The 21,625-nt window shown below is 46.6% G+C and overlaps 1 protein-coding gene across 2 annotated transcripts in view; it reads left to right on the top strand.

Moving 5' to 3' along the window:
• Positions 1-21,625, top strand: part of LMF1 (lipase maturation factor 1) — a 330,318-nt gene that overhangs the window by 5,655 nt on the left and 303,038 nt on the right. For both annotated transcript variants that reach the window (XM_056533475.1, XM_056533471.1), the window contains exon 2: positions 21,129-21,438. In XM_056533475.1, the coding sequence (XP_056389450.1) occupies positions 21,129-21,438 (310 nt within the window). The remainder of the gene's footprint in view (positions 1-21,128; positions 21,439-21,625) is intronic.

The raw sequence follows: 21,625 nt of genomic DNA, 5'->3' as shown, positions 1-21,625 counted from the left end.
TTGCATAGAGGGGGCGGGGCATGATGTCATGAGGGGGCTATGACGTCCCGAGCTCCCGGCTCGAGCGTTCGGAACAGTTTGTTCCAAATGCTGAGCAGCAGAGTACCCCTTTAAAAATTAAAATAATTACGGGACATGAGAAACCAGACGGCCATCTTACTGTGTTTGGCCAAGTGGTAGTCTAGGGCCTCCATGGCGATGTTCCGCGGGGATTGCATGTGTACAACGACCCCACAGACATCGCATGACAGCCCAGGATCCCACTGCAAGTGCTTAAATGCTCCAAGTACCTCCCTGGAATCCTTAAGATACCCCTGTGCGTTGAACAAGTGGTTGGAGCAATAGATCTACCCATGTGCACAGCTGTTCAAGCAAAGAACCATTACTAGAGACTATCGGTCTCGTGGGTGGAGGCACAACACCTTTTGTGTGTTTTTTTTTTTTTTGGGCAGGACGCACATCACCGGGATGACAGGTTCCTCAACAAAGAGATAATCCCTGTCCCTCTCGGTGATGATGCCCAATGTCAGACCTTCAACAAGTCATTTGGATAACTCTTGTTTGAATTTAGGTTTGGGATCCACATGCAGCGTTTTGTATGTAATGGTGTCAGCTAAGGCTGGGTTCACACCACGTTTTTGCAATACAGTTCCCGTATCAGGTTTTTGATGAAAAACGGATTCCTCAAAACTAGGTATCGACCGATTTATCGGTATGGCCGATATTATCGGCCGATAATCACTATTTTGGGCATTATCGGTATCGGCAATCACCTTGCCGATAAGCCGATAATGCATCAACCCACCGCACCGCGTCGCACCCCCCGCTGTAGTGCTGGGCGGTATACCGGTATGAACCGGATACCGTTTTTTTTTTCTCCCACGGTATGGATTTTTGCCCATACCGCTATACCGGTCGGGCCCCTCCCCCACCCTCCGAGTCAATAAAAAAATTAAACTTACCCGTAATGGGGGTGGTCCAGGCCATCCACCCTTCCTGTAGTGTCCGGCGGCATTCCGGGTGGAGGGTGAACCGGTCCGGGCTGTCCTTCTCCGGCGGTCATCTTCTCCACTTCGGGCAGGCTCCGGCCTAGTACGCTACACCGTGACGTCAGGTGCGTCGCCTCGCAGCGGCGTCTATGCAGCGTTACTAGGCCGGAGCCTGCCCAGAGTGGAGAAGATGACCGCCGGAGAAGGACAGCCCGGACCGGTTCACCCTCCACCCGGAATGCCGCCGGACACTACAGGAAGGAAGAATAGCCCGGACCACCCCCCCCCCCCCCCCCCCCCCGGACGGTCCCTGCAGCAACTGGGAAGGTGAGTCAGGGTTCTGGGATGGACAGGGGTCTGTATAATATACTATACCTACAGTAGGCCCTCCAGCTGTTGCAAAACTACAACTCCCAGCATGCCCGGACAGCCGTCGGGGGGGGGGGGCGCGGTGTCGGTGATAGGTCTCAGGACCCCCAGACAGGCAGGGGGAGAGAAGCGGGTGGCGGCGGCGGTGTCGCAGGGGGATAAATAACCGATAACTTATACCGGAATATCGGTATAAGTTATCGACTATCGGCCCTAACCTCCACCGATTATCGGTATCGGCCCTAAAAAAACGATATCGGTCGATCCCTACTCAAAACCGAACTAAACTGTATCAAAACGGGTGTACAAATTTTAACCCATATACGGTTGAAAAATGATGTCCGGTTGCATCAGTTTTTTTTAAAGAAAAACCGTATACGTTTTTAACTTTTCACTCCATTTTGAATAAAGTTTCACTTGTTTGAATTCCAGGACAGCCGTTGGCTGTCTGGGCATGCTGGGAGTTGTAGCTTTGCAACATCTGGAGGTCGGCAGGATGAAGACCACTGCTCTATACTGTGCGGTATCCCTATGCCCGGGCTGCAAAAAATAAACAAAATAAACTGTAACTCACCTCCCGTTGGTCCGGTACCGGCCTCATCTGCTTCCTAGGGAATGGAACTTCGGATAGCAGTCAGCCTATTACGGGACGCAGCGATGTTCCGCCTCGCCCACTGATAGGCTGAGCCCACTGTCATGTAAGGAGCCGCCCAGAGCTGCTTACATGACAGTGGGCTCAGCCTATCAGCGGGCGAGGCGGAACATCGCTGCGTCCCGTAATAGGCTGACGGCTGTCTGACGTTCCCGTCCCTAGCGTAAGGCCGACGTCGGAACGTGCGTGAGTTTATTTTGTTTGCCTTTTGTCTGTTTCGGCGGCGGCAACAAACAGCACGAGGAGGGCAGCGCTAGGGGGTGACATGTGAGTATTTACCCAGATGGGGCAGCACTGGGCTGATAATTTAATTTTTTTTGGGGGGGGGGCAGAATAGCGCAGCACTGGGCTGATAATTAATTTTTGTTTGGGGGGGGCAGAATAGCGCAGCACTGGGCTGATAATTAATTTTTGTTTGGGGGGGGCAGAATAGCGCAGCACTGGGCTGATAATTAATTTTTGTTGGGGGGGGGCAGAATAGCGCAGCATTGGGCTGATAATTAATTTTTGTTTGGGGGGGGCAGAATAGCGCAGCACTGGGCTGATAATTAATTTTTGTTTGGGGGGGGCAGAATAGCGCAGCACTGGGCTGATAATTAATTTTTGTTTGGGGGGGGGGCAGAATAGCGCAGCACTGGGCTGATAATTAATTTTTGTTTGGGGGGGGGCAGAATAGCGCAGCACTGGGCTGATAATAAATTTTTGTTGGGGGGGCAGAATGGCGCAGCACTGGGATGATAATTAATTTTTGTTTGGGGGGGCAGAATAGCGCAGCACTGGGCTGATAATTCATTTGGGGGGGAAGGAAATATATACCGTTATATACCGTGGAACCGCTGAAAGTTAAAAAAATATCGTGATACACAGATTTGGTCATACCGCCCAGCCCTAATGCAACGCGTTTCACAGACTGCTTCATCAGGCATGCCTGATGAAGCAGTCTATCTGTGAAACACGTTGCATCATGGCTGAATAAACCTCATTTCCTTTTACCTGGGTGTTCTGCGCTCTCAATCCCGTCATCACATTGGAGGTCCTGGTTTTGCTGTATTCTTTCGGACGTGGAGTAGCTGCAGACGCCTTACTATTTATGCCATTATTCATTGTTGCACTTGGTTGAGTGTAACCAGTTGCGGTAAGCGCTCTTTTACCCCTAGCCTAAATTGTGCAACAACGGTATCACACTACGGAGCGCTGTCTATCTTTTTATTTCAGTTTCACAGATTCTGCGGAAGGAATGAATAGGTTTATTCTTTTTGGCGCAACGCAGATCTGCGGCGGAACGTCTGCGACAGAAACTCAGCAGTATAAAAAAATGAAGGGCTGCTGCAAGTGAAATCGGCGCAGAATTTCTGTAGACAGCCTCGGTGCCCCCATAACAATGACACCCTGACATCCCCAGTGCCCTATCACAGAACAGCCAGTAACCCCGCCTCCACTCTGATCCCTTGTGATCCCTCCGCCCCCAGGGACCTGCACTAGACATAACACAAAGGATCAGTTTTGCCCGGAGTTCTCCCTTATGTTGTGGCTCTACAGACATTGTGTGAGTTCCACATGAACTTTATTTTCTAATGAAAACCATTTTTGTATTAGCGATCGGATGAGTCACATGACGGCCCCGCCGAGCGGATGAGCGCCGCATCTCTTGGCTGAGGCGATGATTGCAGTGGAACATTCCTGATAACCTCGGCTAGCTCCGCGCTCTAATGTTTACTTGGCAGATGCCCCCCACCCCACCTCGTGGACCCTGTCTTCAATTAAGAGCCTTAAACTGGGCAACGTATCATATACAAGCTGACCTCCCATGGTGCATTCCTGGCCTGATGTCCCCTCAAGGATTGTACGGGGACAGCGGGAGGGGTCGTGTATCTATAGAGTTGTTCGCTCGGTTTCATCCTGATAAGAAATAGGTATGTATGTGTATGTATTTATGTATGTATTTATGTATGTATGTGTATGTATTTGTGTGTGTATGTGTATGTATTTATGTGTGTATGTGTGTGTGTATATATATATATATATATATATATATATATATATATATATATATACACACAGTGACCCACCCGACATACGATCATTTCAGCATACGATCACTCTCAGAGGCCATCGCATGTTGAAGTCAGCATCAACATACGATGCTTTTGTATGTCGTACCATCGCATAACCGGCTATCCGGCAGCGCAGACTGATTCATCTACCACCGGATAGCAGTTTACGGTGCCCCGTGTGATCCGCTGACGATCACTTACCTGTCCTTGGGGGCTCCAGCGCGTCCTCTTCGGGATCCCCTGCATCGTCGGCGCTCTTCATCGTCGTCCTCACGTCGCTGCGCACGCTGTCCCGTCATCCAATAGGAGCGGCGTGCATAGCGATGTGATGGCGGCGACGGAGAGCGAGGATGCCGGGGAAGCAGAGGCCTTACCGGAGCGTCGGGGACACCACGGGGACGCGGCGACAGCGATAGAGGGCGACATTCAGGGCAGCGGTGACGGTCCGGAGCGGCAGGGACAGGTGAGTACAACTTACTCTGACAGTGGTCTTCAACCTGCGGACCTCCAGATGTTGCATAACTACAACTCCCAGCATGCCCGGACAGCCAACGGCTGTCCGGGCATGCTGGGTGTTGTAGTTTTGCAACATCTGGAGGTCCGCAGGTTGAAGACCACTGTCCTATACTTTACATTGCACGGATCCCTCAACATACGATGGTCCATTTGGAACGGATTACCATCGTATGTTGAGTGACCACTGTGTGTATGTGTATATATATATATATATATATATATATATCAGACCTAATTGATTCAAGATTATAGTTATCATGGTGACCAAAATGATGGCTGCATTTGCCATTTTTGATATGGCCCCGTGTGCACAAAATACGGATACACTGCAATACCACGCACAACCTGAGGACAGGGTTGGCGCAGTTTTTGGAAAAAATTAGGTCTGGTTTTCTATTCCTGGACCTTTTTTTAAAGGGGTATTCCGGCCTTATACATCTTATCCCCTTATCTAAAGGATAGGGGATAAGATGTCTGATTGCAGGGGTCCCGCCGCTGGGACCTCCGCAATCTCGGTGCAGCCACTAGCATTTTGTGCCGGGCATTGGCTCTGAGACATGACGTCAAAGCAAGGTCCCCTCATGACGTCATGCCACGCCTCCTCCATTTATGTCTGTGTATAAGGCCGGAATGCCCCATTAAGACATGAGGATAGGCGTATCTGCCAAGTGTGATGACGCCCATAGGGGACCTTCACCCACATGAAGTCTGGTGCACATTCCACCTCCCAATGTGGGTGAAATGCGCATCCGATTGCATTCAATGCAGATCTGGATACTGGATTCAAACTCCCATCAGTGGTGCAGGTTCTTTACAACCTCACTAGCAGACTGCCTCTCATCTAGTCCTGTGACAAATTGTCTTCAGCACCTGTGCTGATCTGGGCTAGTATGGAAAACTAGAGTGGTCCATGACTGGCTCCACTACCAAACCTGCCTCTCAGTACATAAAAATGCAGGCCTGGTAACAAGACTTGCCAAAAGTCTCTATCTGGATTTAGGCACTGGATTCGAACTCCCACCAGTGGTGCAGGTTCTTTACAGCCTCTCTGGCAATCTTAAAGGGGTACTCCGGTGAAAAACTTTTTATTTTATTTATTTATTTATTTTTTTTAAGTCAACTGGTGCCAGAAACTTAAACAGATTTGTAAATTACTTCTATAAAAAAAAATCTTAATCCTTCCTGTACTTATTAGCTGCTGAATACTACAGCGGAAATTATTTTCTTTTTGAAACACAGAGCTGTCTGCTGACATCATGACCACAGTGCTCTCTGCTGACATCTCTGTCCATTTTAGAAACTATCCAGAACAGCATATGTTTGCTATGGGGATTTCCTTTTACACTGGACAGTTCCTAAAATGGACAGAGGTGTCAGCAGAGAGCACTGTGCTCGTGATGTCAGCAGGGAGCTCTGTGTTTCAAACGGGAAAAGAATTTCCACTGTAGTATTCAGCAGCTAATAAGTACAGGAAGGATTAATATTTTTTTTAATAGAAGTCATTTACAAATCTGTTTAACTTTCTGGCACCAGTTGATTTAAAAAAAAAACAAAAACGTTTAACCCCTTTAATACAGTATTGGAGATGCTACAATTCTGGAAAATCTATACCTGAAAGGAAACCTAGAAGAATATGGATCCTGTAGTAATGTAACGTTTCGATGTTTCACGTCAAAAATTCCCGGATGGCGGGCGTCTGCGGTGCGTTCATCATATCCCTATAATAGAGCAGACATCAGACTGAGGGATTCTGTTTTCTCATCAGTCCCGGTGATCCGATTCTTCTTTCCGAAAATCATACAACAACCCCCCCCCCCCCCCACCTTCCTCCGGGTGGTAATGGACTGTGGTTTCACGCAGCTCTTTAGAATTTTATTGAAATAACCGTGGAAAATTATATTTTGGTGAACGCTCATGTTCATAATTAAGAATGGGGTTAAAAAAAAAAAAAAAACCCTGTAGACCAGAATGTAAATCCTCTTTGAGGCCTCCGTCTTGGGGTGCCCCAGTGTGTGGGTGGCATTTAGGTCCAGAGAGAGAGGGGAGGGGGGGGGGGTATATGAGCAACAAATGAAGCAACTTTGCAAATAGTCTTAATTAAAGGGGTACTCCACCCCTAGACATCTTAGTCCCTATCTAAAGGAATAGGGGATAAGATGTCTGATTACGGGGGTCCTGCCACTGGGACCCCCCCGCCATCTCTGTGCAGCACCCAACGCTCTTTAAGAATGCTGGAGTCGTGACGTCACGGCCACGCCCCTCGTGATGTCACACCACACCCCCTCAATGCAAGTCTATGGGAGGGGGCGTGGAGGAGCCACGCCCCCTCCCATAGACTTGCATTGAGGGGGTGTGGTGTGACGTCACATCCCAACCCCAGCCGCCCGCTCCAAGCGTTTGGAACAAAATGTTCCGAACACTGGGGCAGCGGAGTATCCCTTTAAAAATCAATTTTGTGTTTACAGCACCTATGCTGATCTATTTGTCTCCATGGTTACAGACTAGAAGTGAACCCTGTGTTGTCTGATCTTTCGGTCGGTTATTACTCTTTCTCACCCTCCTCTTCTTGATAACGTTATAGGCCGCAGAAGAGAAAGTGATACATGACTGCAGGGTCAGACTACAAAGGGTTTTGCTCGTAGTTTGTAACCATGGAGACACTTAGCTCTGCATAGGTGCTGTAGACAAAAAAACATTTTTAAAATCAATTTCAATCAGAATTATTTGCACATGTGCAGATTTATTTTTATTTTTAAAGATTTCAAGATGCATATGAGCAATACAGGAAGCCAGGGTGGAAATACCCTTTTAGGGGTTCCTGAGGATGGTCTGTTGCTGGGGGAAGTGGCTGACCAGTCCTTGTCCCCACAAGGGAATTAAAGCATTACACAGCACCAGATGACCTCAGCTGACCTCTGCGGGGGCAATAAGTCAGAGTGAGGAGGGCCCTATGGGGGGAGATTTATCGAAACCCGTCCAGAGGAAAAGTTGCTGAGTTGCCCATAGCAACCAATCAGATCGCTGCTTTCATTTTTAAAAAGGCCTCTGAAAGAAGCAATCTGATCGGTTGCTATGGGCAACTCGTCAACTTTCCCCTGAACGGGTTATGATAAATCTCTCTTCTCTGGGTACAGACCCTTTTATACCGGCCATTGGGGGGGGGGGGGGGGGAAGGATACCTAATAGAGATGAGCGAACTTACAGTAAATTCGATTCGTCACGAACTTCTCGGCTCGGCAGTTGATGACTTTTCCTGCATAAATTAGTTCAGCTTTCAGGTGCTCCGGTGGGCTGGAAAAGGTGGATACATTCCTAGGAAAGAGTCTCCTAGGACTGTATCCACCTTTTCCAGCCCACGGGAGCACCTGAAAGCTGAACTAATTTATGCAGGATAAGCAATCAACTGCCGAGCCGAGAAGTTCGTGACGAATCGAATTTACTGTAAGTTCGCTCATCTCTAATACCGAACGTTAGTTTATGTGATCGGGCACGTTTACTGAGCCTTTACTTGACTCCATCATTCAGGCCCTTAAAGGGGTACTCCGGTGGAAAACTTTATTTATTTATTTATTTATTTTTAATCAACTGGTGCCAGAAAGTTAAACAGATTTGTAAATTACTTCTATGAAAAAATCTTCATCCTTCCAGTACTTATTAGCAGCTATATGCTACAGAGGGAATTCTTTTTTCTTTTTGAATTTCTGTTTTGTTTTGTTTTTGTTTTGTTCTGCTCTCTGCTGACACCTCTGTCCGTGTCAGGAACTGTCCAGAGCAGCATAGGTTTGCATTGGAGGATTTTCTCCTGCTCTGGACAGTTCCTGACACGGACAGAGGTGTCAGCAGAGAGCACTGTGGACAAGACAGAAAATAAATTCAAAAAGAAAAGAATTTCCTCTGTAGCATACAGTTGCTAAAAAGTACTGGAAGGGTAAAGATATATTTTTTTTTTAAATTGAAGTAATTTACAAATCTGTTAAACTTTCTGGCACCAAAAAATAATGTTTTCCATTGGAGTACCCCTTTAATTGTCATCAATGTCGGGAGTACATCCCCCTGTTTTCACAGAGCAATGTGGGGCTGATAACAAGGGTTTTTATTGGCCGCACACAGGATCCAGTCTACCAATGAGTGACTGCTGCTGATTGCTGGCCCTTTAAAGGGGTACTCCGACCCTAGACATCTTATCCCATATTCCCGTCCCAGTGACCCGACCCCCGCGATCAGACATCTTATCCCTTATCCTGCGTACTCCCTGCTACTGACAATCCTTGGCTCAGTAATCTCCCTGTGTATAAAGGACCTTCGTAAAGCGATCCCTTAGTAATCTCCTACCTGTTGCAAAAATGCCTGACAGCCGCAGGAAAGTGCTGAGAGTAACATGGACCATCTGGTGACAATGGCACCTTCAGAGGGTGGGATATACTAGACAACAAGTGAGTCATGTCTTGGAGTTGATGTGTTGGAAGCCTCCAGCTGTTGCAAAACTACAACTCCCAGCATGTTGAGCTATATAGTAGTATATAGTATAGGTCAGTGTTTCCCAACCAGGGGTGCCTCCAGCTGTTGCAAAACTACAACTCCCAGCATGTTGGACTATATAGTAGTATATAGTATAGGTCATTGTTTCACAACCAGGGGCGCCTCCAGCTGTTGCAAAACAACTTCCGACATGTTGGACTATATAGTAGTATATAGTATAGGTCAGTGTTTCACAACCAGGGGTGCCTCCAGCTGTTGCAAAACTACAACTCCCAGCATGGTGGACTATATAGTAGTATATAGTATAGGTCATTGTTTCACAACCAGGGGTGCCTCCAGCTGTTGCAAAACTACAACTCCCAGCATGGTGGACTATATAGTAGTATATAGTATAGGTCATTGTTTCACAACCAGGGGTGCCTCCAGCTGTTGCAAAACAACTTCTGACATGTTGGACTATATAGTAGTATATAGTATAGGTCACTGTTACCCAACCAGGGGTGCTTCCAGCTGTTGCAAAACTACAACTCCCAGCATGCCCGGACAGCCGGGCATGCTGAAAGTTGTAGTTTTGCAACAGCTGGAGGCGCTCTGGTTGGGAAACACTGGTATAGTTTATGTTGCAAAATTCCGGGAGTTGCAGGATTGGTTGGATAAATACCGGCAGGGTGGCAGAAACAAGGCCGAACCATGGAGGATCTGCTGGTGACGTCCTGATGCGGACACCTCAGGACACATCACAGGTCTATGTAGTCGGCCCTGATAGGTTTAGGTTATAATGATATGACTGATAGATATGTGTTCTTGGATTAGGATACATTTCTTATCCATGTACAGTGGTCCCTCAAGTTACAATATTAATTGGTTCCAGGACGACCATTGTATGTTGAAACCATTGTATGTTGAGACCAGAACTCTATGGAAACCTGGTAATTGGTTCTAAAGGCACCAAAATGTCATCCAAAAATAGGAAAAAGTGAGAATTAAAGAAAAATAAGTAGATAACTAATATAGATAAAGCAAATCCTTACATATAAAAGTAATAAAGATCTGCTGGAGCTGTAATCACTGTCTATGTCGGTGTTTTCCAAGCATGGAGCATCCAGTTGTTGCAGAACTACAACTCCCAGCATGCCCGGACAGCCAAAGGCTGTCCGGGCATACTTGGAGTTGTAGTTTTGCAACAGCTGGGGGCACCCTGCTTGGTAAACACTGGTCTATGTAGAGGACAGGAGCTTCTTCGGGGTCCTGTACAATACACACAGTGTCCTAAAAAAGTAACATGGAGTCGCCCTCACCTGGTGTCCAGAGGAGCAGGTAACCCTGGTACAAGTAAAGTGTACAGAACATGTTATACCTCCCTGTACTGTAGGGGGCACTACCAGACAACAGTCGGTGCATACACTTCAGTAATACAGGTAAAGAGTACAGAACATGTAATACCTCCCTGTACTGTAGGGGACGCTACCAGACACCAGTCAGTGCATACACTTCAGTAATACAGGTAAAGAGTACAGAACATGTAATACCTCCCTGTACTGTAGGGGGCGCTACCAGACAACAGTCAGTGCATACACTTCAGTAATACAGGTAAAGTGTACAGAACATGTAATACCTCCCTGTACTGTAGGGGGCGCTACCAGACAACAGTCAGTGCATACACTTCAGTAATACAGGTAAAGTGTACAGAACATGTAATACCTCCCTGTACTGTAGGGGGCGCTACCAGACAACAGTCAGTGCATACACTTCAGTAATACAGGTAAAGTGTACAGAACATGTAATACCTCCCTGTACTGTAGGGGGCGCTACCAGACACCAGTCAGTGCATACACTTCAGTAATACAGGGGTTTTACCAGTGAATGCCCATTCTGATTGATCAGTTCTTCCGGCCATTGACACGTTTCACAGATCTGGACTGTCTGTAGCATTGTATGTTGAGTCTGGTTTCAACTTACAATGGTCCAGAAAAGACCATTGTATGTTGAAACTATTGTATGTTGAGGCCATTGTAAGTTGAGGGATCACTGTGTACTTATTCAGATCCTCCATACTAGGCAAAAATGCCCATGTTCTGCATTTACCACAAGAATTAGGTGCCCTAGGGTCACCAGGCATGTGTAGGGATTTCCCGGGGACATGGAGTTACAGTCAGTACCCCCCTCCCCCTGGGGGTATGAATACTTTGTTTTGTTTCTTGCAGTATTTTTCTGCTGATAATTGATATGATGGATGAAAGTGAAGGAAAAAGTTGCAGAGGCCACAAGTGCTCATTTTGTATGTTGCTGGCTGGAAACTTTTTTAGCTTTTGGGAAACTTTTCACCTTCACAGGGTCAGGTTAAAGGGGGTACTCTGCCCCTAGACATCTTATCCCCTATCCAAAGGATAAGGGGACAAGATGTATGATCACGGGGGTCCCGCCTCTGGGGACCCCCACAATCTCCCTGCTACACCCGGCATTCGTTTAGAGCGGGGGGGTGCAGCGCTGGAGGCTCATGATGTCACGTGACCGTGACATCATGAGCCTCCGCCCCACATCACCAGTCATCCGGCACGGAGCGAAGTTCATTCCGTGCACCGGATGTCTGGGGTGCCGCAGCAGAGATCACAGTGGTCCCTAGCGGCAGGACCCCCACAATCAGACATCTTTATCCCCTATCATTTGGATAGTGAATAAGATGTCTAGGGGCGGAGTGCCCCTTTAAAGCATGAGAATAGGGGTCACCTCTCCCACCACCTCTCTCCACTATATGTATCAGTTCTTATGGTCCAGAAGCCCCACAATAATGCCAAATGGATCACTTTCCCCTTTTCTCTCAGTAGAGCAGTCGATCAGCCCAGTTATTTACTTGCCACATAGAACCCGTATTTGGGCACTCTATAACCCTGTTTAGACTTGGAATGTGACGTTATTTTGACGCTCTGACACTGTTTAGGTACTTTTTGGGTCTGTTGTTTGGGAAACTATGGTGCAGTTATTTGGGCACTGTGTGGCAGTGTTGTTTGGGCACTGTCTGGCAGTATTGGGCACTGTGTGGCAGTATTGTTTGGGCACTGTGTGGCAGTATTGTTTGGGCGCTGTGTGGCAGTATTGTTTGGGCACTGTGTGGCAGTATTGTTTGGGCACTGTGTGGCAGTATTGTTTGGGCACTGTGTGGCAGTATTGCTTGGGCACTGTGTGGCAGTATTGTTTGGGCACTGTGTGGCAGTATTGTTTTGGCACTGTGTGGCAGTATTGTTTGGGCGCTGTGTGGCAGTATTGTTTGGGCGCTGTGTGGCAGTATTGTTTGGGCACTGTGTGGCAGTATTGTTTGGGCACTGTGTGGCAGTATTGTTTGGGCACTGTGTGGCAGTATTGTTTGGGCACTGTGTGGCAGTATTGTTTGGGCACTGTGTGGCAGTATTGTTTGGGCACTGTGTGGCAGTATTGTTTGGGCGCTGTGTGGCGGTGTTGTTTGGGCGCTGTGTGGCGGTGTTGTTTGGGCGCTGTGTGGCGGTGTTGTTTGGGCGCTGTGTGGCGGTGTTGTTTGGGCGCTGTGTGGCGGTGTTGTTTGGGCGCTGTGTGGCGGTGTTGTTTGGGCGCTGTGTGGCGGTGTTGTTTGGGCGCTGTGTGGCGGTGTTGTTTGGGCGCTGTGTGGCGGTGTTGTTTGGGCGCTGTGTGGCGGTGTTGTTTGGGCGCTGTGTGGCGGTGTTGTTTGGGCATTGTTTGGGCACTGTGTGGCAGTATTGTTTGGGCACTGTGTGGCAGTATTGTTTGGGCACTGTGTGGCAGTATTGTTTGGGCACTGTGTGGCAGTATTGTTTGGGCACTGTGTGGCAGTATTGTTTGGGCACTGTGTGGCAGTATTGTTTGGGCACTGTGTGGCAGTATTGTTTGGGCACTGTGTGGCAGTGTTATTTGGGCACTGTGTGGCAGTACTATTTGGCTGCTAATTGGCAGTATTATTTGAGCACTGTGAGCAAAACATTACATGGGCCCCACAATACTGTCTCCGTGACCTGCTGTAGACCTGGATCTGGTCCTTTTATCTTTCCAGGAACCTTCTTAGGAACATGGGGAGAGGGTGCTCACCTTGATGTCTCTTGCACATATTGGCTGTATATCTATGTCCTCTGTTATTTCTCAGTGCGGCAGCCTGAATGGACTATTACCCCACCATTAGAATAGCCCCAGGCTTGTCCCCCCACTGACTCCCCCATAGTAGTTATAGGTGGATGCTCTCACACAGGTCGCTCTGGTAGGTCAGTGAGGTCCTTGCAGCACTAGGTGTGTGCACGCTCTTCTCTAGGACAGTGTTTCCCAACCAGGGTGCCTCCAGCTTTTGCAAAACTACAACTCCCAGCATGCCCGGACAGCCGAAGGCTGTCCGGGCATGCTGGGAGTTGTAGTTTTGCAACAGCTGGAGGCACCCTGGTTGGGAAACACTGATGTAAGATCCCATTACTCAGTACTTCACTGCTGTCATGTGATGCTGTTGTGCAATCCGCCGGCCCTTCTTTGAATTCCCCTCGCAGTTTTCAGAATGGATCTTGAGGAAACTGATTTACCGTACTCAAAGTGTTTTGCTTATTATTGATGCCGTCATGATGTGCTAGTTTATGAATAAAATACCACAACAGCAACAATGTAGCAGTGCAGGTGCCTATGTAGCTCCCCCTGGCTACATAATGGCTGTCAGTAGTGATTGTCAACTAGAAATAAACTTATTTTCAAAATTTCGTTACAATTTTTTTTATTTTACTTTGAATTTCCCCACTTTCTCTAGATCTCTGCTTGCTGTGTTTGATTGGAAGTGATCCATTGTGTATAGCCAGAGTCTAAAAACTTCTCGGCTGTAGTTTTGTTATTATTGTATCCAATCTCTTTTTAAACACTCGCCTGATACTTTTTTTTTTCCTGCACTGATACATGGTTGCAAAGACTGGACAGGAGAGGGAGTTTTTGTTGTTGTTTTTGCTGTTAGGATACATCTTGTAACACTCACGTTTCAGAAGACAGGAACGCTGCTGGACTGGTGTGGCAGATGACTCGGACCGTACCAGGGAGCGGAGTCTAAGGGGCCGCTTGTTTTCACCAGAGCCCGCCGCAAAGCGGGATGGACTTGCTGCGGCAGGCGGCACCCAGGTCGCTACCCCTGGCACGGATCGACCACACAGGCGGCTGAGGAGATGCGAGGCACAGGAGGGATAAGACAGCTCGTAGTCAGGATAGCAGAAGGTCAGGGCAGGCGGCACAGTAGTGTAGTCAGGAACGTAGCAAATGGTCAGTAGGCAGGCGGCAAGGAGCAAGGTCAGGTCACGGAGCAAAGGATCAGATACACGGCAAGGCAATAACAGGAATGCTTTCTCTCAGGCTCAAGGCAACAAAGATTTGGCAGGGAAGTGAGGAGGGTGGAGGAATGTATCAATGAGCCACAGGTGGATTACACTAATGAGCGCACTGGCCCTATAAATCTTAAAGTTTTGGCGTGCGCGCCCTAGGTGACGGGGACATGCGCGCTGAAGCAGAGGCGGGGGCAGGAGAAGCACCAGGTGAGTGACGGACTGGGGCTCGCATGCGGGCACGTCCCGCGATGCGAGTCCCAGCCCCGCCGGCAGCAGCAGGTAACGGGACCCTGCACTCACGGCCAGCGTGTGCAGCCGGAGCGCATAACGTAACACATCTGCATCAAACCCTCAGCTGTGAGAAATATTAGGCCCTGTTCAGACATATTTGACTTGCATTGAGGGGGCAGGGCGTGATGTCACAAGGGGGCGGAGCCGGAACGTCACGTTACTCCGACCCCATGATCGAGAGTCATCAGACATGGAGGGATCTTCGCTTCATGGGGCTGATGATGCTGCATGAGAGATTGCGGGGGTCCCCAGCGGCGGAACCCCCGTGATTAGACATCTTATCCCCTATACTTTTGGATAGGACATAAGATGTCTTAGGGCCGGAGTACCCCTTTAAAGGGGTACTCCGTTGCCCCAGCGTTCGGAACATTTTGTTCCGAACGCTTGGAGCGGGCGGCGGAGGTAGTGACGTCACGCCCCCTCAATGCAAGTCTATGGGACGGTGTGTGTGGCAAATCCCCATAGAGCACCAATTGGACGGCGAGGAGGTAGGTAAGGGCCCTCCAGCCACCTACTCCCCTAATCTACCGGCAATGTTAGATCCCACATTTAGATGCCGTGATCAAATTTGATTGCAGCGGCTAAAGAGTTAATGCCGGGCATCGGCCTGATCGGCGATTTCCGGCATTAACCGTGGGTCCTGGCTGCTGATAGGTATGAAGTGTGCTCAGCTCAGTACAGTTACGCCCTTCATCCTTAAAGGGGTACTCCGCTGCTTAGCATTCGGAACAAACTGTTCCGAACACTAGAGCCGGCGCCGGGAGCTCATGACATCATAGCCCTGTCCCGTCATGCCACGCCCCCTCCCATAGATTGGATTGAGGAGGCTGGTGTGACATCATGAGGGGGCGGGGTTATGATGTCATGAGCTCCCGACATCGACTCTAGTGTTCGGAACAGTTTGTTCCAAATGCTGAGCAGCAGAGTACCCCTTTAAGAGGTTGAATGGCCTAGGATGCTTTTATTACACACCTATGTACAGTTTCTTCATACGCCCTTCCTTTCGTGAGATATGAGGGTTTATATTTTGTCTGGCAATTCATGTAATTAGTCAGATGGGCGTGAGCTTAATTTTAATAATTGTACTGATTCGGGGGGGGGGGGGGGGTTTGAATGTTGTTCATTGAGGGGCATCTATGCCTAACACCCCCTGACTGCTGTATAATCCCGCCCATCACCTGATAGTCGCTCCCATTATTAAAAATAAGTTCCCGCCCATTTGACTTCCCAGAATTATCATACAAACTATAAACCCTCATATCTTGGGAATGGGAGGGTGTATCAAGAAACTGTAAAAAGGTTAGTGATCAAGGCACCTTAAACTATTTAATGACCTTAAAATCTCCCCCAATTTTTTGGAATGGACCACAGGTACTTAATGAAGGAGTACTCCGCTGCTCAGCGTTTGGAATAAACTGTTCCGAACGCTGGAGTTGGCACTGGGAGCTGGTGACATCATTGCCTTCCCCCCTCATGACGTCACGCCCTGCCCCCTCAATGCAAGTCTATGGGAGGGGGCGTGACACGCCCCCTCCCATAGACTTGCATTGAGGGGGCGGGGCATGATGTCATAGAGGGGGCTATGACATCACAAGCTGCTGGCGCCGGCTCCAGCATTCGGAACAGTTTGTTCCAAACACTGAGCAGCGGAGTAACCCTTTAAATATGAAATGTAGCAAGAAATTCACAGAATGTTGAGGCACAAAACTGCAATGGAATTTTTGAAATATGACAGGAAGCCCTGTATTAGTCCAAAAAATGGCGAAAAAAAAAATACAACGCATTCGTATGCTACCCGCTCACAGGTTAAATTTGCGCAAAAATTATTTTATTTATTATAAATTTATTTATTAGAAATGAAGCCTGGGTCAAACGACATTAAAATAGCACAAAATAAGATGATGATAAATTCAGCGCAAAAGTCAACGCGCAAAATAAAAACACGCTGCACGCACAATTTTGCAAAGTTTATTAGAAAATGGTAAATTGTGACAAAACTTGGGATTAGATCGATGAGTGCGCATTGGCGGCAGAGTTCATCCAGACAGACTATTCTCTGCGGAGTCTCCCCGTATAACCACAACAAAATATATATATATATATATATATATATATATATATATATATATATATATACGCCAAAAATTATTTAAGCAGCCGCGCCGAGCGCCGATCTCTTACAAGGCGGCAGTCTCCGGCTTATGTGCTGTTATTAAATCCCTCAGACAGACCGCGCAGGGAAAGCGCTTCCGTTTGGCCGCAGCGGGCCGCGTTTACGGGCCAGATAATGTTCGTCTGCTGCAATGAAAATGACTTTATTAGGAGGGGGAGGGGCTGGCACTTTTTTATGACTTTCTTCGTGCCAAGTCTTAGGCGAAATTTCCCCCAACTTGAGGGTCTCCGGCTGTTGCAGAACTACAACTCTCATCGTGACCTGTCAGCCTTCGTCAGTAGTGCGAAGTAGCATTGCCCTAGATCAAGGTTTTCCAACCAGTGTGCCTCCAGCTGTTGCAAAACTACAACTCCCAGCTTGCCCGGACAGCCTTTGGCTGTCCGGGCATGCTGGAAGTTGTAGTTTTGCAACAACTGGAGGCACCTTGGTTGAGAAATACTGATCTATATGTAATTTCCCTCCTGTAGGGGCCTGTGGGGTTTGCAAGACAACAAGACAAGGGCCACCATTTGTACTAATAGAATATGTTTTTTTTTTTATTTATTATTTTTTTTTTTTTTTTGGGCCAAAAATGTTGTGGCAAGATATTAACAGGGAGTCAATAGGGAAATATAAAACTTCATACCCATTAAAAAAAAAAATTTCTCCCATTAACGCCGTTTTTTGGCTCAGTAACAGTTTTTCAAAATTGCAGAATGCTTAAAGTATGAGTTATTTTTTTGTATTATTATTTTTATTATTTTTTTTTATTATTATTATTTTTATTTTTTTATTATTATTATTATTATTTTTATTATTATTATTTATTATTATTTTTTTTATTTTTTTTTTACAGTCACGGCCATAAATGTTGGCACCTTCTGAAATTTTTCTAGAACATGAAGTATTTCTCACAGAAAAGGATTGCAGTAACACATGATTTGCTATACACATGTTTATTCCCTTTGTGTGTATTGGAACTAAACCAAAAAAGAAGGAAAAAAGCAAATTGGACATAATGTCACCAAACTCCAAAAATGCGCTGGACAAAATTATTGGCACCTTTCAAAACTGTGGAAAAATAAGATTGTTTCAAGCATGTGATGCTCCTTTATACTCACCTGGAGCAAGTAACAGATGTGGGAAATATAAAAATCACACCTGAAAGCAGATAAAAAGGAGAGAAGTTCACTTAGTCTTTGCATTGTGTGTCTGTGTGTGCCACACTAAGCATGGACAACAGAAAGAGGAGAAGAGAACTGTCTGAGGACTTGAGAACCAAAATTGTGGAAAAATATCAACAACCTCAAGGTTACAAGTCCATCTCCAGAGATCTAGATTTGCCTTTGTCCACAGTGCGCAACATTATCAAGAAGTTTGCAACTCATGGCACTGTAGATAATCTCCCTGGGCGTGGACGGAAGAGACAAATTGATGAAAGGTGTCAACGCAGGATAATCCGGATGGTGGATAAGCAGCCCCAAACAAGTTCCAAAGATATTCAAGCTGTCCTGCAGGCTCAGGGAGCATCAGTGTCAGCGCAAACTATCCATTGACATTTAAATTAAATGAAACGCTATGGAGGAGACCCAGGAGAACCCCACTATGGAGGAGACCCAGGAGGACCCCACTATGGAGGAGACCCAGGAGGACTCCACTATGGAGGAGACCCAGGAGGACCCCACTGCTGACACAGAGACATAAAAAACCAAGACTAAATGTTGCCAAAATGAACTTGAGTTACCAAAATCCTTCTGGGAAAACGTCTTGTGGACAGATGAGACCAAGATAGAGCTTTTTGGTAAAGCACATCATTCTACTGTTTACCGAAAACGGAATGAGGCCTACAAAGAAAAGAACACAGAACCTACAGTGAAATATGGTGGAGGTCAATGATGTTTTGGGTTGTTTTGCTGCCTCTTGCATTGGGGGCCTTGAATGTGTACAAGACATCATGAAATCTGAGGATTACCAACGGATTTTGGGTCGCACTGTACAGCCCAGTGTCAGAAAGCTGGGTTTGCATCCAAGATCTTGGGTCTCCCAGCAGGACAATAACCCCAAACATATGTCAAAAAGCCCCAGAAATGGATGACAACAAAGCGCTGCAGAGTTCTGAAGTGGCAGCAATGAGTCCAGATCTAAATCCCATTGATCACCTGTGGAGAGATCTTAAAACTGCTGTTGGGAAAAGGCGCCTTCCAATAAGAGAGACCTGGAGCAGTTTGTAAAGGAAGAGTCCAACATTCCGGCTGAGAGGTGTAAGAAGCTTATTGATGGTTATAGGAAGCCAATGATTTCAGTTATTTTTTCCAAAGGATGTACAACCAAATATTAAGTTAAGGGTGCCAATAATTTTGCCCAGCCCATTTTTGGAGTTAGGTGACATTATGTCCAATTTGCTTTTTTTCCTTCCTTTTGGTTTAGTTCCAATACACACAGCAACATGTATATAGCAAAACATGTGTTACTGCAATCTTTTTCTGTGAAAAATACCTTATTTTCTTGAAAACTTTCAGGGGTGCCAACATTTACGTCCATGACTATCTATGTTTTTATTTATTTATATATATTTTTTAAGACATTTTTGAGTCTTTCCTCACATAGACCTCTATAAGTGGAAGTTGGCGTTCTCCGTGTGAGTCCACCATAACTCTGCTGCTTTCATTTTGTGAAATGGCTATTTCATGTTGGAGTCCCCTCCCTCCAACTACAAGTACCAGGATCCCTTGTTTGTGTGAGGTCACTTTTTTTTCCCTCCCACACATTATCCACCCCACCATTTGCAGCACAACTAGGCTCCCTTCCATGCATGCTGTTCTTAAAACTACAATTCCCTGCAGCCCTGTGGATAATTAACTCCCTCCCACCAAGTGTTCACTCCACCCATTGAAGCACTGCCATTCTCCCTTTCAACACTTGACTGAGGCACTACACTAACTTTACAGCCCCTGTAGCACAGTCAAGTAAACAAAAATTTCGTAATATCCCTTAAAGGGGTACTCCAGTGGAAAACAATTTGTTTTTTAAATCAATTGGTGCCAAAAGATTAAACGGATTTGTAAATGACTTCTATTCAAAAATCTTAATCGTTCCAGTACTTATCAGCTGCTGTATGCTCCACATGAAGTTGTGTAGTTCTTTCTAGTCTGACCACAGTGCTCTCTGCTGACACCTATGTCCGTGTCATGAACTGTCCAGTGTAGGAGCAAATCCCCATTGCAAACCTCTCCTGCTCTGCACAGTTCCTGACATGGACAGAGATGTCAGCAGAGAGCACTGTGCTCGTGATGTCAGCAGAGAGCTCTGTGTTCCAAAAAGAAAATCATTTCCTCTGTAATATTCAGCAGCTAATAAGTACTGGAAGGATTAAGATTTTTTTAATAGAAGTAATTTACAAATCTGTTTAACTTTCTGGCACCAGTTGATTTAAGAAAAAAAAGTTTTCCAGGCAGAAAGGAAATTCAAAAAGAAAAGAACTTCCTCTGGATTTATTTTATTTTTTTTTAAATCAACTGTTAAAGAGATTTTTTAATTACTTCTATTTAAAAATTGTAATCCTTCCAGTACTTATAAGCTGCTGTATACTACAGAGAAAGTGGTTTTCTTTTTGAATTTATTTTCTGTCTGACCACAGTGCTCTCTGCTGACACCTCTGTCCATGTCAGGACCTGTCCAGAGAAGGAGCGAATCCCCATAGCAAATCTCTCCTGCTCTGGACAGATCCTGACATGGAGAGAGGTGTCAGCAGAGAGCACTGTGGTCAGACTCGAAAGAACTACACAACTTCCTGTGGAGCATAGAGCAGCTGATAAGTTGTGGAAGGATTAAGATTTTTAAATAGAAGTCATTTACAAATTTGTTTAACTTTTTTGCCACCAGTGGATAAGCATAAATTTGTTTTCCACCGCAGTAACCCTTTAAATCCACAGTGGAATAAGATAAAACATCACAATGTTAACTACTGCGCATGCCCATCGGAAACAATAGGTAATGCCATTCATGTGTGATCGTGTGCATGGACACTTACCTTTTGTGTTTTGCTTAACAGTAGGTGCAACCCTAATAACAGCATAGACCAGTGATGTGGCCCTCCAGATGTTGCAAAGCTACAACTCCCAGCATGCCCGGACAGCCGTTGGCTGTCCGGGCATGCTGGGAGTTGTAGCTTTGCAACTTTATAGATGTAACAGACAACACGTTTCAGGTCCCTGTTGCGTGAACCGAAACGCGTTTCCATTTGGACTAGGATGTGTAGTGCTGTATATCTTGTGATTCGTGTCTCTTCCTCTCTCGTAGTTGTGGCCTTCCTCGTGGCTTACCACCAAAACAAGCAGCTGATCGGGGACCGGGGATTGCTACCATGCAAGCTGCATCTAGAGAACATCAAGAAATATTTTGGAGGCAAAATTGGCATGGACGCCATCAGCCATGCGCCCACCATTCTTTGGGTGTTGGACTGGTCGAGCATGGATACCCATCTGGATAACATCGCCCTGCTGGGCCTCGTGATTTCAGCTTTTATTGTGATAACTGGATGTGCCAACATGATCATGATGGGCATACTGTGGATTCTTTACCACTCCATAGTGAGTGTGGGACAACTATGGTGAGTGCGCGCCTATCTAATCCTCCTGCGTAAGACAGAATGGAAACTTTGTGTCAGTACAAGATAAGTAGCGTATGTACACAGTGACCCCACCAGCAGAATAGTGAGTACAGCTCTGGGGTATAATACAGGATATAACTCAGGATCAGTACAGGATAAGTAATGTAATGTATGTACACAGTGACCT

Source organism: Hyla sarda, chromosome 8 (assembly GCF_029499605.1).
Source record: "Hyla sarda isolate aHylSar1 chromosome 8, aHylSar1.hap1, whole genome shotgun sequence".
Taxonomy (NCBI): domain Eukaryota; kingdom Metazoa; phylum Chordata; class Amphibia; order Anura; family Hylidae; genus Hyla; species Hyla sarda.
Note: the sequence above shows the minus strand (reverse complement) of the source record. Positions and strands in the feature narration are given on the sequence as shown.